General features: G+C 48.1%; 1 protein-coding gene across 1 annotated transcript in view; it reads left to right on the top strand.

The window, feature by feature from the left end:
• Nucleotides 1-261: 261 nt before the first annotated feature.
• MAP3K15 (mitogen-activated protein kinase kinase kinase 15) overlaps nt 262-12,115 on the top strand; it is a 123,895-nt gene continuing 112,041 nt past the window's right edge. The window contains 1 exon segment of the mRNA XM_053891780.1: nt 262-824. Coding sequence (XP_053747755.1) covers nt 476-824 — 349 coding nt within the window. The 5' untranslated portion in view covers nt 262-475.

Here is a 12,115-nt window from a genome sequence, read left to right on the forward strand (position 1 = left end):
TTTGAAAGAGTTTTTGCTCTGCTTGAAAAGCTTCAAATTGTTTTGAGGGGGAAAAAAAAGGGACTCCTAATGTCCGTCAGGCTGGAGGGATGGCAACAAGATCCTAAAATTGACGAATCCGCCCTCCTCAGGGCGCTGCCCGGGGGAGGCGGCAGGGGGCGCCCTGCCAGCTCCTGCCCCGCCGCTCTTCCCAGAACTACCCCCCCCCCCCCCCCCCACCCCGCGCCCTCCGCTCGTCCTGACGTCCCAGGCCCCCGCCTCCTTCTCCCCAGCTTTCAAAGGGCGCTTGGGGGCTGCGGGGCTGGAGCTTCCGTCTGCAGCCCGGGGGCCTTGCCTTCACCTGCGGGCCGCCGGGCCACGGGTGCGCGCGGGCTCTTCCGGGTCCCGCCCCGCGCCCCCGGGAACAGGTGCCGGGACTGCTTGCGGCCTTTAGCCGCACGCGCGGAGGTGGGATCAAGGCGCGCAGGGCGGCCCCATGGAGAGCGGCGGCGGGACTCTCCCCGCTGGGGCGCTTGGGGTGGCGACCGAGTCGCCACGGTGCCCGCCGCCGCCGGGAGCCGAGGCCACGGCGGAGCCCGACGGGGCGGCCGAGGGCGCTGGGAGCGGCAGCGGGGGCGAGGACGGGGACGCGCCGCGGCGGGCTCTGCGGGCAGTATACGTGCGCAGCGAGAGCCCCCAGGGCGGCGCGGCTGGCGGCCACGAGGCGGGGGCGCGGCTGTGCTTGCTGCGGGCCTGCGAGGCCGAGGGCGCCCACTTCACCTCCGTACCCTTCGGGGAGCTTGACTTCGGGGAGACAGCTGTGCTCGACGCCTTCTACGACGCCGGTGAGGCAGATGCCCCCTTCGTCCTTACCCCACGCCGCCTGCTTTTCTTACCCTGGCACACGCCATGGCCCTGGCCACCCCCACCAGCCCCGCTTCTCCTAACTTAACCACCAGCCTGCCCTGCCTTTCGGGAGGGGAGAGTAGGTAGCATTGTATCTTTTTACAGATAGGAAAACAGAAGCGACTGGCATTTAGCTTCGTTATTTTAGTCTCCTTAAACATCCCTTAACCCAACAAACAGCCCATAAACTGGATGATGCGAAGCCCTCCTCCCCACCAGTTATCCAGTTTTTATTTCCTCCCTCTGGCCCTGTCCTTATAGCAGTGAGTGGGCCCCAACCCCACCTACACATTAGAATCACCTGGGTAACTTTTACACCCCACCCCCACCCCGCCCCATGCCCAGATTGTATCCCAGACGAATACCAGAATCTGAGGCCTCAGTAGTTGTTAATGCTTTCTCAGATGATTCCATTTTGCAGCCCAGAAGGGGAATCGGTGTGTTACAATTGAGTGTGTGTATATATGTGTAGGGACAGGTGCTCTTAGAAGTGCCCCAGTGTTCTTTTTAGTACTCTAATTCCTGCCCCCCAAACACACTTTGACGGTGGGGCTGTGCTCTCCCACGTGTGTGACAGATCTATTTTATCCCATGGTGCACAAGCATTTGGGGGCTCAGGGTCTCCTCCGTTGCTGGGATGGGGCCCTAGATCTCTGAGCTCACTGTAATAAGCACTGGCGTGACATTAATAAGCCTTGGGTATCGTGCAGTAATTACCTGGGAGTCCTTGTGCCTTGGCTTCTTCACTGATCAAAAGGTGGTAACGGTGCCTACCCTAAACCTAAAAGCATGTCGGAAGGTACAGGGAGAATTTAAGACGCTGGCCACACCACGCTGAAGCAATCAGCCAGATGTAGTGCCATCCATTCTCTGCCAGAGGCAACAGGGATCCGTTTTCTGCAGAGCAAATCCTCCCCGTCTGGAACAGGGGGCGGGGTGTCAAGCTTGTTCAAATAAAGTGGCCCCTGAGCCCGTTGAAGACACTCTCTTGACATTTCTGACCTCTCAGAGTGTACTCTTCAGCACAACGTCTTTTTAGAAAAGTGCTCAGGAGCCCACTTCACCCAGAACCACTCAGTTTTCTTGGCTTCTGTTCATTCTCCTCCGAAACTGGAGTTTGAACAGACTCTTCTCTGAAGGGGTAAATGTTCCTTTAGCCACTCAGCACAGCTGTAGCCTCCTGTGTGCTGGTGCCAGCTCTGAAGATCAGTGTGCAGCGGCTTTATTCGTGGGGGGGGGGGTGTCTGTGTCTGTGACAAGCCTTCATCTACCAACAGGACCCCTTATGGGTGGGTGTGAAAGTGAAGTCAGTCAGAAACTCTTTGGCTTTCGATTCCAGATCTACACAACAGGCACATTGCCTTCTCTTGCTCCGGGTCCTGATTCCCTAGAATTTTCTGCATCATGCGCTTCCTTTGGTTGACCTTGGCTTCATCTTTTTAAAAAAAAAATTTTAGTGTTTATTTTTGAGAGAGAGAAAGAGAGACAGTGCATGAGCAGGGGAGGGGCAGAGAGAGGGGGACACAGAATCCAAAGCAGGCTCCAGGCTCCGAGCTGTCAGCCCAGCGCCTGACGTGGGGCTCAAACTCACAAACCGTGAGATCATGACCCGAGCCGAAGTCAGATGCTCAACCGACCGAGCCACCCAGGCGCTCCTTGTCTTTTTTTAAAAGTTTATTTATTTTGAGAGAGACAAAGACGGCATGAGTAGGGGAGGGGCGGAGGGAGGAAGGGAGAGGGAGAGAAACCCAAGCATGCTCCAAGATGTCAGTACAGACTCCGACGCAGGGCTCGATCCTACAAACTGAGATCATGACCTGAGCCGAAAACAAGAGCCGGATGGACACTCAACCGGCTGAGCCACCTGGATGCCCCAACCTTGGCTTGGTCTTGACTAAGTCGTTTCTCAGCACATCATTACAACTTATAACTTACGTATTTGTGTATAAATATAAATATATATGAATATAACATTGATATATAACAAATATATGTGACTATAACATATTTATATAAGTTATATAAATATATGTAAATAGAACATGTAAGCTATATAAATATAGCAATAAATTCTTTTTACAGGTTTGACAAAGGATGTATGCCACTCCACTAAGTGGGTTTATGGATTAAACGGACAGCCCCCTCACTCACCTCTCCTGGCTTCCTCATCTCTACCACTCAGACTTTTGATATCTCCACCAAAAATCATACACATCTTTCACTTTGGTTTCTTTGTAGAAGTTCTGTAAGCACGCTGTCCAACAGGTAGCCTCTAGCCACAGGTGGCAGTTTACATTTAAATGAGTTTAAATGCAGTAAAAGTCAGTTCCTTGTGGATACCAGGTGTATTTCAAGTGCTCAACAGGCACTGTGAAGAGAGCATTTTCCTCATCGCAGGAGGTCCCATATGGACAGTGCTGTTCTAGAAAAATGTTTGTGGGGAGGGGACCAATGGAGCTGTCCCAGATGTTTTTTAGGGAGGCTGGTAGGTGTGAAGTGTGAACACTTCCGGCCTCTTGCTCCCATAGCAAGGCGAAACCGGGTTGGGTTGGGTTTTCCTACTCCTGGTGCAGTTTTATGTGGTCCTGTGTGGGACTGGATCAGAGGTTTCAGATCACCAGTGCCTGGGTGATTTGGTGGGATATGAGAGAGCCCCAGGCAGGCCTTCATCCCAGGCAAGGACAGGTGATGCTGTGGGGAAAAACACCGCCATGGCCATGAGTGCTGTAAAAAACAAATCATAAGATCTCCGTAACATAAAATTTGCCATTTAATCATTTTTAAGTGTGCATTTCATTGGCGTTAAGTACGTTCACGCTCTTGTGCGGCCATCTACAGAGAACTTTTTTACCAGCTCATACAATAACTCTGCTCCCCTTAAATAGTAACTTGTCCTCCCCCGTGCCCCCTAGCTCCTGGTAACCACTGTTCTACTTTCTGTCTCTGTGAATTGGCCTGTTCTAGAGATTTCATAGAACTGGAATCATACAGTATTTGTCTTTTTGCGTCTGGCTTATTTCACTTAGCATAACATCTTCAAGGTTCCTCCGTGCTGTAGCACATACCAGAGCGTCTTTTAAGGCTACCGAATACTCCAGCGATTGCATACACCACGTTATGTGAATCCCTCATCTGCAGATGGGCTTTGGGTTGTTTCCACCTTTAGGGTATTCTAGATATTTCTGTGATGACCGTGGGTGTCTGAATACTTGTTCGTTTCTTCTTTCACTTTCTGTGGTATATGGTAATTTCATGGTTAAGTTTTTGTTTTTTTGAAAAACATCCTGTTCACTTTGAGCGGAGGTGGTGGTCATCCCTATGTGCCTTTGGTCCATAGAAGGACTAATTTGTTTTATTTTTTTGAGCATCTGTCGTCCATCTTCAAAGTTGGGAGTCTTGAATTTAGTAGAACTATTGAATTCTTTGAGGGTCGATCACTCAGTTACTTCTAGTATTTGGAGAACAAAACAGGTGTTCTCTTTTTTCTCTAAAAGAAACCCCTTCTGGATATGCCTTGACTCCTTTTGTCTAAGTGCCCATTTATCTACTTGAACAGAATTCATAGTTATGGCTTGAGGTCCTTCTCTTGTGTGTGGAGTGTATTTACACGCAGCAGCCTTTTCTCCTTCTCAGGCTCATGCTGTGTCTCCCTCTTGGAGGTTCTCCGTGCTTGTGAATATATTAGAAACCAAGAGTTCCTTCAAGAAGGAAATCTGTGTAACTCTGTCTCCTGCTTTCCCGCACATTTTGACCTGGAAATTCTATTCTCCTGGACTCTGTAGTTGAATCCGCTTACTGTGGTATCTGATCTTAACCTGAGATCTGGTTCAGTAGAATACATCGATCTCCTAGGAGTGCACCGTATTTTTGATGGAGGTTTACTCTCCAGGTAAACCAGGTGGTTAATGACCAATCTAAGTTAGAGCCTCCATGGTGAGTTAGCTAGTAACTGCTCTAATGACAGCAGCCCCTTTGATCGAGCCTGCCCCGGGGCACAAGTTCTCTTCCCACTGCTGTTGGGTTTGGCTCTGCCTAACTTGGCTCCTCTCTGAACCTCATTTAGTTGGTACTTTTCTGCCCCACAGGCCCAGCTTCTGAGGATTTTGTCTTCAGTTACTTTCACGGTGATTTTACACGTTGTGAGCTATTGCCACCTACGGCAAGAAGTCTTTGCGCTTCCTGAACATCGATTCAGAAGACCAAGGCCAGGACAGACGAGCTGTTTGACTTTGCTCTTTCCGGATGACACCCCTTTTCTGGCTGGCTCATACAGAGTCATTTGGAGGATACCAAGCGTGGCAGAGATTGTTGGGTGACAGGGATTCACGCTCCTAGTTGTTGCTGGGAAGTGGGGGCTACATTTTCCAGCCCTTTGAGTCTTGGGATGTGTAACTAGTTCTGGCCGATGAAATGGAATTACAAGTGGCATCTGTCACTTCTGGGCCCAGGTGTTAGCACAGCGAGTAGTCCTTCCCATACCTTGTGTCCCCTTCCTGTGGTCCCCACGGGAACCTTAGAGGCTCAGGGTAGACGATGGCAGCGGTGCACAATGGAAGGCCCCCAGATCCCTGAACCACTCTTGGAAGGATCACTGTTGGAGCTGGAATGTTTACTTAGGAGTTCGCATAAGCAAGAGAGAAGCTTTTATTTGGTCAGGCTACTAAGATTTGGTGTGGGGGGTGTTTGTTACCGTGGTAAGAGTGCAACTTGGGTTATGAAAACCTAGCCCAGCTGCTAGGAAGTTGTCTCCAAGGTATGCCTTTCCAAGAGGAAGTCCGGCTGTGTATCACCTCAAGTAATGGATCGTCCCCGTTCGTGACCGTGGGGCCCCACGCTGTGCTGCCGTGAGTGAAGAAAATAGAATTGAGATGCTTGGACCATCAGGTTAATACCAGTGGTGGGAGGACACGTTCTGGCTTTTTTCCTTGGTTTCACTGGTTTTGGTGGCCAGGTTATTTTTGCCTTTTGTATTAACTGATAATGCAGTGATTCTGTTATTTTCGAAGCTGACAGTGATATTGTGCTTCTGCTGAGATAGGATATGTAACGGTTTAACGTAAAGCCAGCTGTAGTCCCTTTTGCTGCCCTTTGTGTGGGTTGTGTCTAGCCTCTCCATCTGTGATGTTACTTGTGGATTTTTTTTATCAGCTTGGTGATAAAGACCAGGCCTTGCCAGCTTCTGTATACTCTTCCACAGTTCCGGACCTCCCTTGCGGTCAGCTGGGCCCTTGTGGTTAGTACTGGCCTGTGAAATGTGAACAACGCCAACACGTATCACTTCGAAAGAGAAGTTAGTGTGCCTCCTCCGTCTGTCTCTGCCTCTGTTATGGCAAACTCAAAGGTCATGTGTTCAAGATGGCTGTTAAGCCACTGAACTGGGGACTTGTCTCGTGGCACCCTGGCCTAGGTTACCCCGACTAATCCAGTTTGCCACGCATTGTGCTAGAAACGCCTGAATGCATCCCTCGGCTTTCGTGGACTTAGTCCACAGGTGTTTTGGCTTCTACTCAAGAGAGAGCCTTGAGGATGCCTTAGGCCTTCTTGTAATCAGGTGCATACTCTCCTCATCACTGTGGAAAATGCAAAAGGTTCTACAGAAGACAGGCATGGGTTTAATGGTTGTAGAATGTGTACTTTGCGTGGCATCTCTACCTGGTCAGGCGACTGGCCAAATCGATTTCCAGTAGAATATAAGGGCAGTAGTTCCTTAAACTGTTGCCTTCTCTTAAGTAAACACTGATGAGTGAAATCATCAACTGGGAGTCAGTCTTGGCCCCACCTTCTCGGTCATGGACGAATCCGGCCTATTGCTTCCAAAATAGTTCTCGGATCTGCTGGATGTCACTCTATGTGCCTCTGCCACCTTGGTACAGGCATTATCTTCTCTCAGCCAGGGTGCTGTTAACACCTTTGTCCCTGGTCTCTTAAGGTTGGGCCGGTCTTGGTGCGTTCCACCCCATGTCATCTGCTTGGACACCACTGTCCCCTGGCACCCTCCACCACCCTGCAGTCTTGCTTGGTCTTTTACGTCCTCAGCCTTCACATCTCCTTTCTTCAAGGAAGCCTTGACAGATTCCTCACCCTTACCCTCTCTCTGTCAGCTTTGAGCACACTGAGGTCTTCATTCCTAGTGAGTGACACAGTTGTGATTAAACGATTACTGATTTAATGATTGATCTTCTGTGAGACCTTGAACTTGTCACCCATAGGCAGCCAGATGCGGTTTTCTTTGCTACTCTTGGAGTGCTTCTAGGAATATCTCTCTGGTTCTTTTTTAGAATAACTCTCAGTGGACACCGATGACACTTGGTTTCTCCTGTTGAGATGAAGCACAACTTATTTGGTACCCTCAAAAAGAAATCAGAATGTGGCTTCCTGTAAAAGCCATGTTGAATATGGTGGCCAGGCATAGATACAGTGCAGTTGTCACTTTTATTAGGAAATAAGATCCATCCTAATGACACACCTCTGGATCTGAACCTTTCTCCTGAGTGGTACGTATCAAATAGAAGAGACCAGAACCACTCACTCTGGAGACACCGGAATGGAAAGAGTGGTTTGAATTGTGTTCTGGGGATACTGGTTCTTTTTATTTGTCCACATTTTCTACAGTGTATATTTTTTGTAATATAAATAATTTTATATTAAACAAGTGCAGTGGGAGATTCACGATGGGGTTATCAGAAGCCTCTTTTCTCCCTGCTGGAGACAGTGACGTGGCTTGCCCAGACCACAGTGGCTTTACTCCCAAGGACAAGGCTGCGTGAGTGCCTGGCTGGACCTCGGCTGTCTTCGGCTGGACCTGGCTTCTGGCTTGCCCTCGAGGGCCATTCGCGGAGCCTCTTTCCTTTCTGGCTGCTCTTACTGCTACTGACTCGGCATTGAACCTGGAACTTTCCTCCATGCTTAGTCACGTGGGCCGAGTGAAAGAAGGTTGCACCTGCAGCATTTCCTTGCAGCTGTGCTGATTGAGCCTTGAGTGTGTTTGGGGTAGATAAATACTCCTGGGCTGGCCTGCTACACTGCTGGCTCTCTGTTACTGGGGCAGAAGGTGTTTGGGGTTCCCAGCAGCCAGCTTACAAATAGATTTTTGGAATGCAAGCCATAAACTATTGTTCCGAGACTCTGTGTATCAGGCTTTGAGATAGGAGCTGTTTAAATCCTGTTCAAATAACCTCTGTGGAGGAGGGGTGAACTCCTGAAGAGCCTGCTAGAAAACGTCTGGTTTCCATCCCCCCCAAACACCGCCCCCCTCCATACCTTCCCAGCTTTCGGGCTGTTGGGTGTGACAGGGCTTGGCCAAAATGCCTGGTGGTCATTGGGGCTTGATTGGTGGTAGGAGGTGCAGCGCAGGAAGGAGTTGAGCTGTGGACCTCAGCAGGAAGCAGAGTTCACTGGAGAATCTGGGTCTGTGGGAAGCAGCCCGGGCGCCAGGCAGAATTGGACAGGGGTGGCAGTAGGAGAGAGCAGGCGCATTAGATGTAGATGAATTTTTTCTTAAATTTTTATTATGGAAAATTTCAAGCATGTACGTTACCAGCTTCAACGATGATGAACCTTCTGCTGTCTTTATTTGTTCTTTATGTACCCCCTGCTCCACACTTGATTATTACACTCAGACTTTTTTTTAAAAATGTTTATTTTTGAGAGAGCGGGAGGGAGAGCACACGAGCATGAGCAGGGGAGGGGCAGAGAGAGAGGGGGACAGAGGCAGACCCTGTGCTGACAGCAGAGAGCCTGCCTCAGGGCATGAACTCACAAACGGTGACATCATGACCTGAGCTGAAGTCAGACGCTTCACCAACTGAGCGACCCAGGTGCCCCCTACTCTTAAACTTTTTTTCTTTTTTAAAGTTTATTTTTGAGAGAGAGAGACAGAATGTGAGTGGGGGAGGGGCAGAGAGAGAGGGAGACACACACAATGTGAAGCAGGCTCCAGGCTCCAAGCCACCAGCATAGAGCCCACCGTGGGGCTCAAACTCACCAACAGTGAGATCATGACCTGAGCCGAAGTCGGACACTTAACTAACTGAGCCACCCAGGCACCCCCCTCTTGTACATTTTTAACGTGCAATGTATATGCATCAAAGTACACAAATCTCCACTGACTAAATCCCTGTAAATAGATCCTATCACGATAGAATTTCCATCTGTCCAGGAAGTTCCCTCATGTCCCTTCCTGCTCATTCCCCTCTCTCTTCCCGTTCCTGGCACCGAGGAGTGATGGAGGTGCTGTCACTACCAAGTAGATTTGACTTCTCTGGAGTTTTGTATAAATGGGCTCATGCAGTACTCCTCATTGTCTGGCTTCCTTGGCTCAGCATGATGTTTTTGAGATTGACGTTTACTGTTGCGTGTACCCATCGTTTGCTCCGTATTCGTGCTGAGTACTGTTGAATTGTGTGGATATACCACAGTTGGTGTAGTTATTCTCCTGTTGAAGGACATGTGGGTTGTTCCCAGTTTGGGGCTATTACAAATAAAACTGCTATGAACATTTGTGTGTAGGTCTTTTTTGTGAGCAAATGTTTTCATTCCTCTTGGGTATATACCCCACAGCAGAATGGCTGTATATGAACCTGTATAAGGACCTTCCATACCTTTCTCCCAACTGACTGTACTATTTATGTTCCTGGCAACGATGCACAAGAGTTGTAGTAGCTTAACGTCCTCGCCGACACTTTGTATTATTGAGCTCTTCAACTTTGGCCTTGCTAGTGGGGGTATAGTGGTTTCTCATTATGGTTTTAATTCACCTTTCTTTGATGACTGATGACGTTGAGCACCTTTTTATGTGCTTTTTGGCCAGGCAGATAGCTTCCTTTGTGGGGTGTCTGTTGAGACCATTTATCCATTTAATTGGGCTGTCCTCTTACTATTGAATTAGAAGACTTCCTTATATATTCTGGATTCAAGGGCTTTGTCAGAAGTATATTTTGTGAACATTTGCTCCCAGACTATGGTTTGCTTATTCATCTACTTGGGACTTTGGATGAGCAGAGAATTTTAATTCTGATGAAGTCTCATTGAGGCTATTTTTCTGTTTAGGTTGCCTTCTGTGTCCTCTCTGAGAAATCTTTGTCTCCTTCCGGGTTGCGGTTGTACACATACACTTTGATGTGTTCTTCTGAATGCTTGACAGTTTTAGCTTTTACACTGACGTCTATAACTGATCTCAAATGAAGTGACTTGTGATAGACCACGCCTGACACCTTGTCTCAAGCACCTGAGAGAAGGGTCTTGCCCCAGATGAATTTTCCAGGCGCTTTGAGTCTAGTTGCCAGAACCACGGCTGCCTCCCTTTCACCTTACCATCCAGGAGAGCGTAGGAAGTGCAGGTGATCCTTCAGGTACATTGCCTTTCTGCTTTTTGGAATAAACACCACCAATACAGATCTGTGACGAGACTTTACCAACACGTGTTCCGTCATTGTGTCCCGCTACCCTTGTTAATACAAATGGCAGAGGGGAAAAAACCTTGGCTTTGCAGATCAGGTTTCTTTTTTTTTTTTTTTTAATTTTTTTTTTTAACGTTTATTTATTTTTGAGACAGAGAGAGACAGAGCATGAACGGGGGAGGGTCAGAGAGAGAGGGAGACACAGAATCTGAAACAGGCTCCAGGCTCTGAGCTGTCAGCACAGAGCCCGATGTGGGGCTCGAACTCACGGACCGTGAGATCGTGACCCGAGCTGAAGTCGGACGCTTAACCGACTGAGCCACGCAGGCGCCCCGATCAGGTTTCTATTTTTGCCGTGTCATTTATTGGCTGTGTGACCCTGGATAACCTACTTAACATCTCTGAGCCTCATTAAAAAGAAAATCTCTACTAGGTAGAGATTCAGCCACAGTGCCCTGAACTCAGTCTCGTAAGTGCTCAACAAATGTCAGTCCCCTGTGCCTCCCTTTCCTCCTACCAACAAATAGACCGGAACCTCGCTATGGAAGGAAATATGCTTTGTGGAATAGTAAAGACTCAGGGATCAAACCCTTTGGACAATCATTATGTAGTAAGGTCACATTATACTCCTGCAATTGGGTAAAACACATTTTTTCCCAAAGTTTTAACGCTGGAGATTTAATCCTAACTCCATTCCTGGTCCTGTGTTCGAGAATGGAAGTGAGAAAAAGGCACAAAACCCTGCTTTGATGTTTTTTCTTTTTTCTTTTTATTGAGGTAAAGAATATTTATATAGAAAAGGGCACATTCTTAAGTGTACTGCTCTGTGAGCTTTCATAAGCTATACGTGCTGTGTAATTCTGCCCTGGGATCAAAAAAGTGAATGCCAGTAGCACCCCAGAGTGAGCTTGCTTCTGTTTTCCAGCCTGGCCAAGTCTCAGCATACATTAGTTTTCCTGTTTCTGTACTTTCTTTTCTTTTTAAAGTTTTAATTTTCATTTCAGTGTAGTTAACATACAGTGCAATATTAGTTTCAGGTGCACGGTATAGTGATTAAACACTTCCGTATAACGCGGTGCTCACAACAGCGCCCTCCTCAGTCCCCGTCACCTATTTACCCCGCCCCCCCCCCCCCCCCCCCGTAACCACCAGCGTGTTCTCTGTAGCCAAGAGTGTTTCTTGCTTTGCTTCTCTCTCTTTTTATAAATGGAATAATACAATTTCCTTTTAGTGTCTGGCTCCTTTCATTCACCATTATGTTTGTGGGATTCCTCTCTCATTAATACAGCAATAATTTGTTCATTTTCATTTCTACGTACTGTTGCCTTGTAAGGATATACCACAGTTTATGTTTTCTATTGTTGAACATTTGGGTAGTTTCCGGTTTGTTCCAATTGCTGCTAAGAATATTCCACTTAAAAAAAAAACCCCAGCTCTATTGAAAAGTAATTCATCCACTGCAAATGTACAGTTCAGTGGTGGTTGGTGTGTGTATGGAATCATGCAGCCATCGCCGCAGTCTTGATCTCAGGCCACTTTGTCCCCCCGAAAAGAACCCTGTACCCATTAGTAATCATTACCCACTCCAGCCACCTAGCCACGCCCCCAGGCGGCCATTACTTTCTACCTCTCTAGATTTGCTTATTCATATAGATGTCATTGTGTAAAATGTGGTCTTCTGCGGCTGGCTTCTTTTCACTTACCATGTGTCCATGATTCATCCTTGTTGTGGCTTGTATCTGGACTTTATTCCTTTGTTGTTGCTGAATGAAATTCTGTATGGATAGACCATGTTGTTTTTATCTACCTGATGGATATTAGGCTTGTTTTCT

The sequence above is a fragment of the Panthera pardus genome, unplaced genomic scaffold (assembly GCF_024362965.1).
Source record: "Panthera pardus isolate Hobbes unplaced genomic scaffold, ASM2436296v1 HiC_scaffold_27, whole genome shotgun sequence".
Classification (NCBI taxonomy): Eukaryota; Metazoa; Chordata; class Mammalia; order Carnivora; family Felidae; genus Panthera; species Panthera pardus.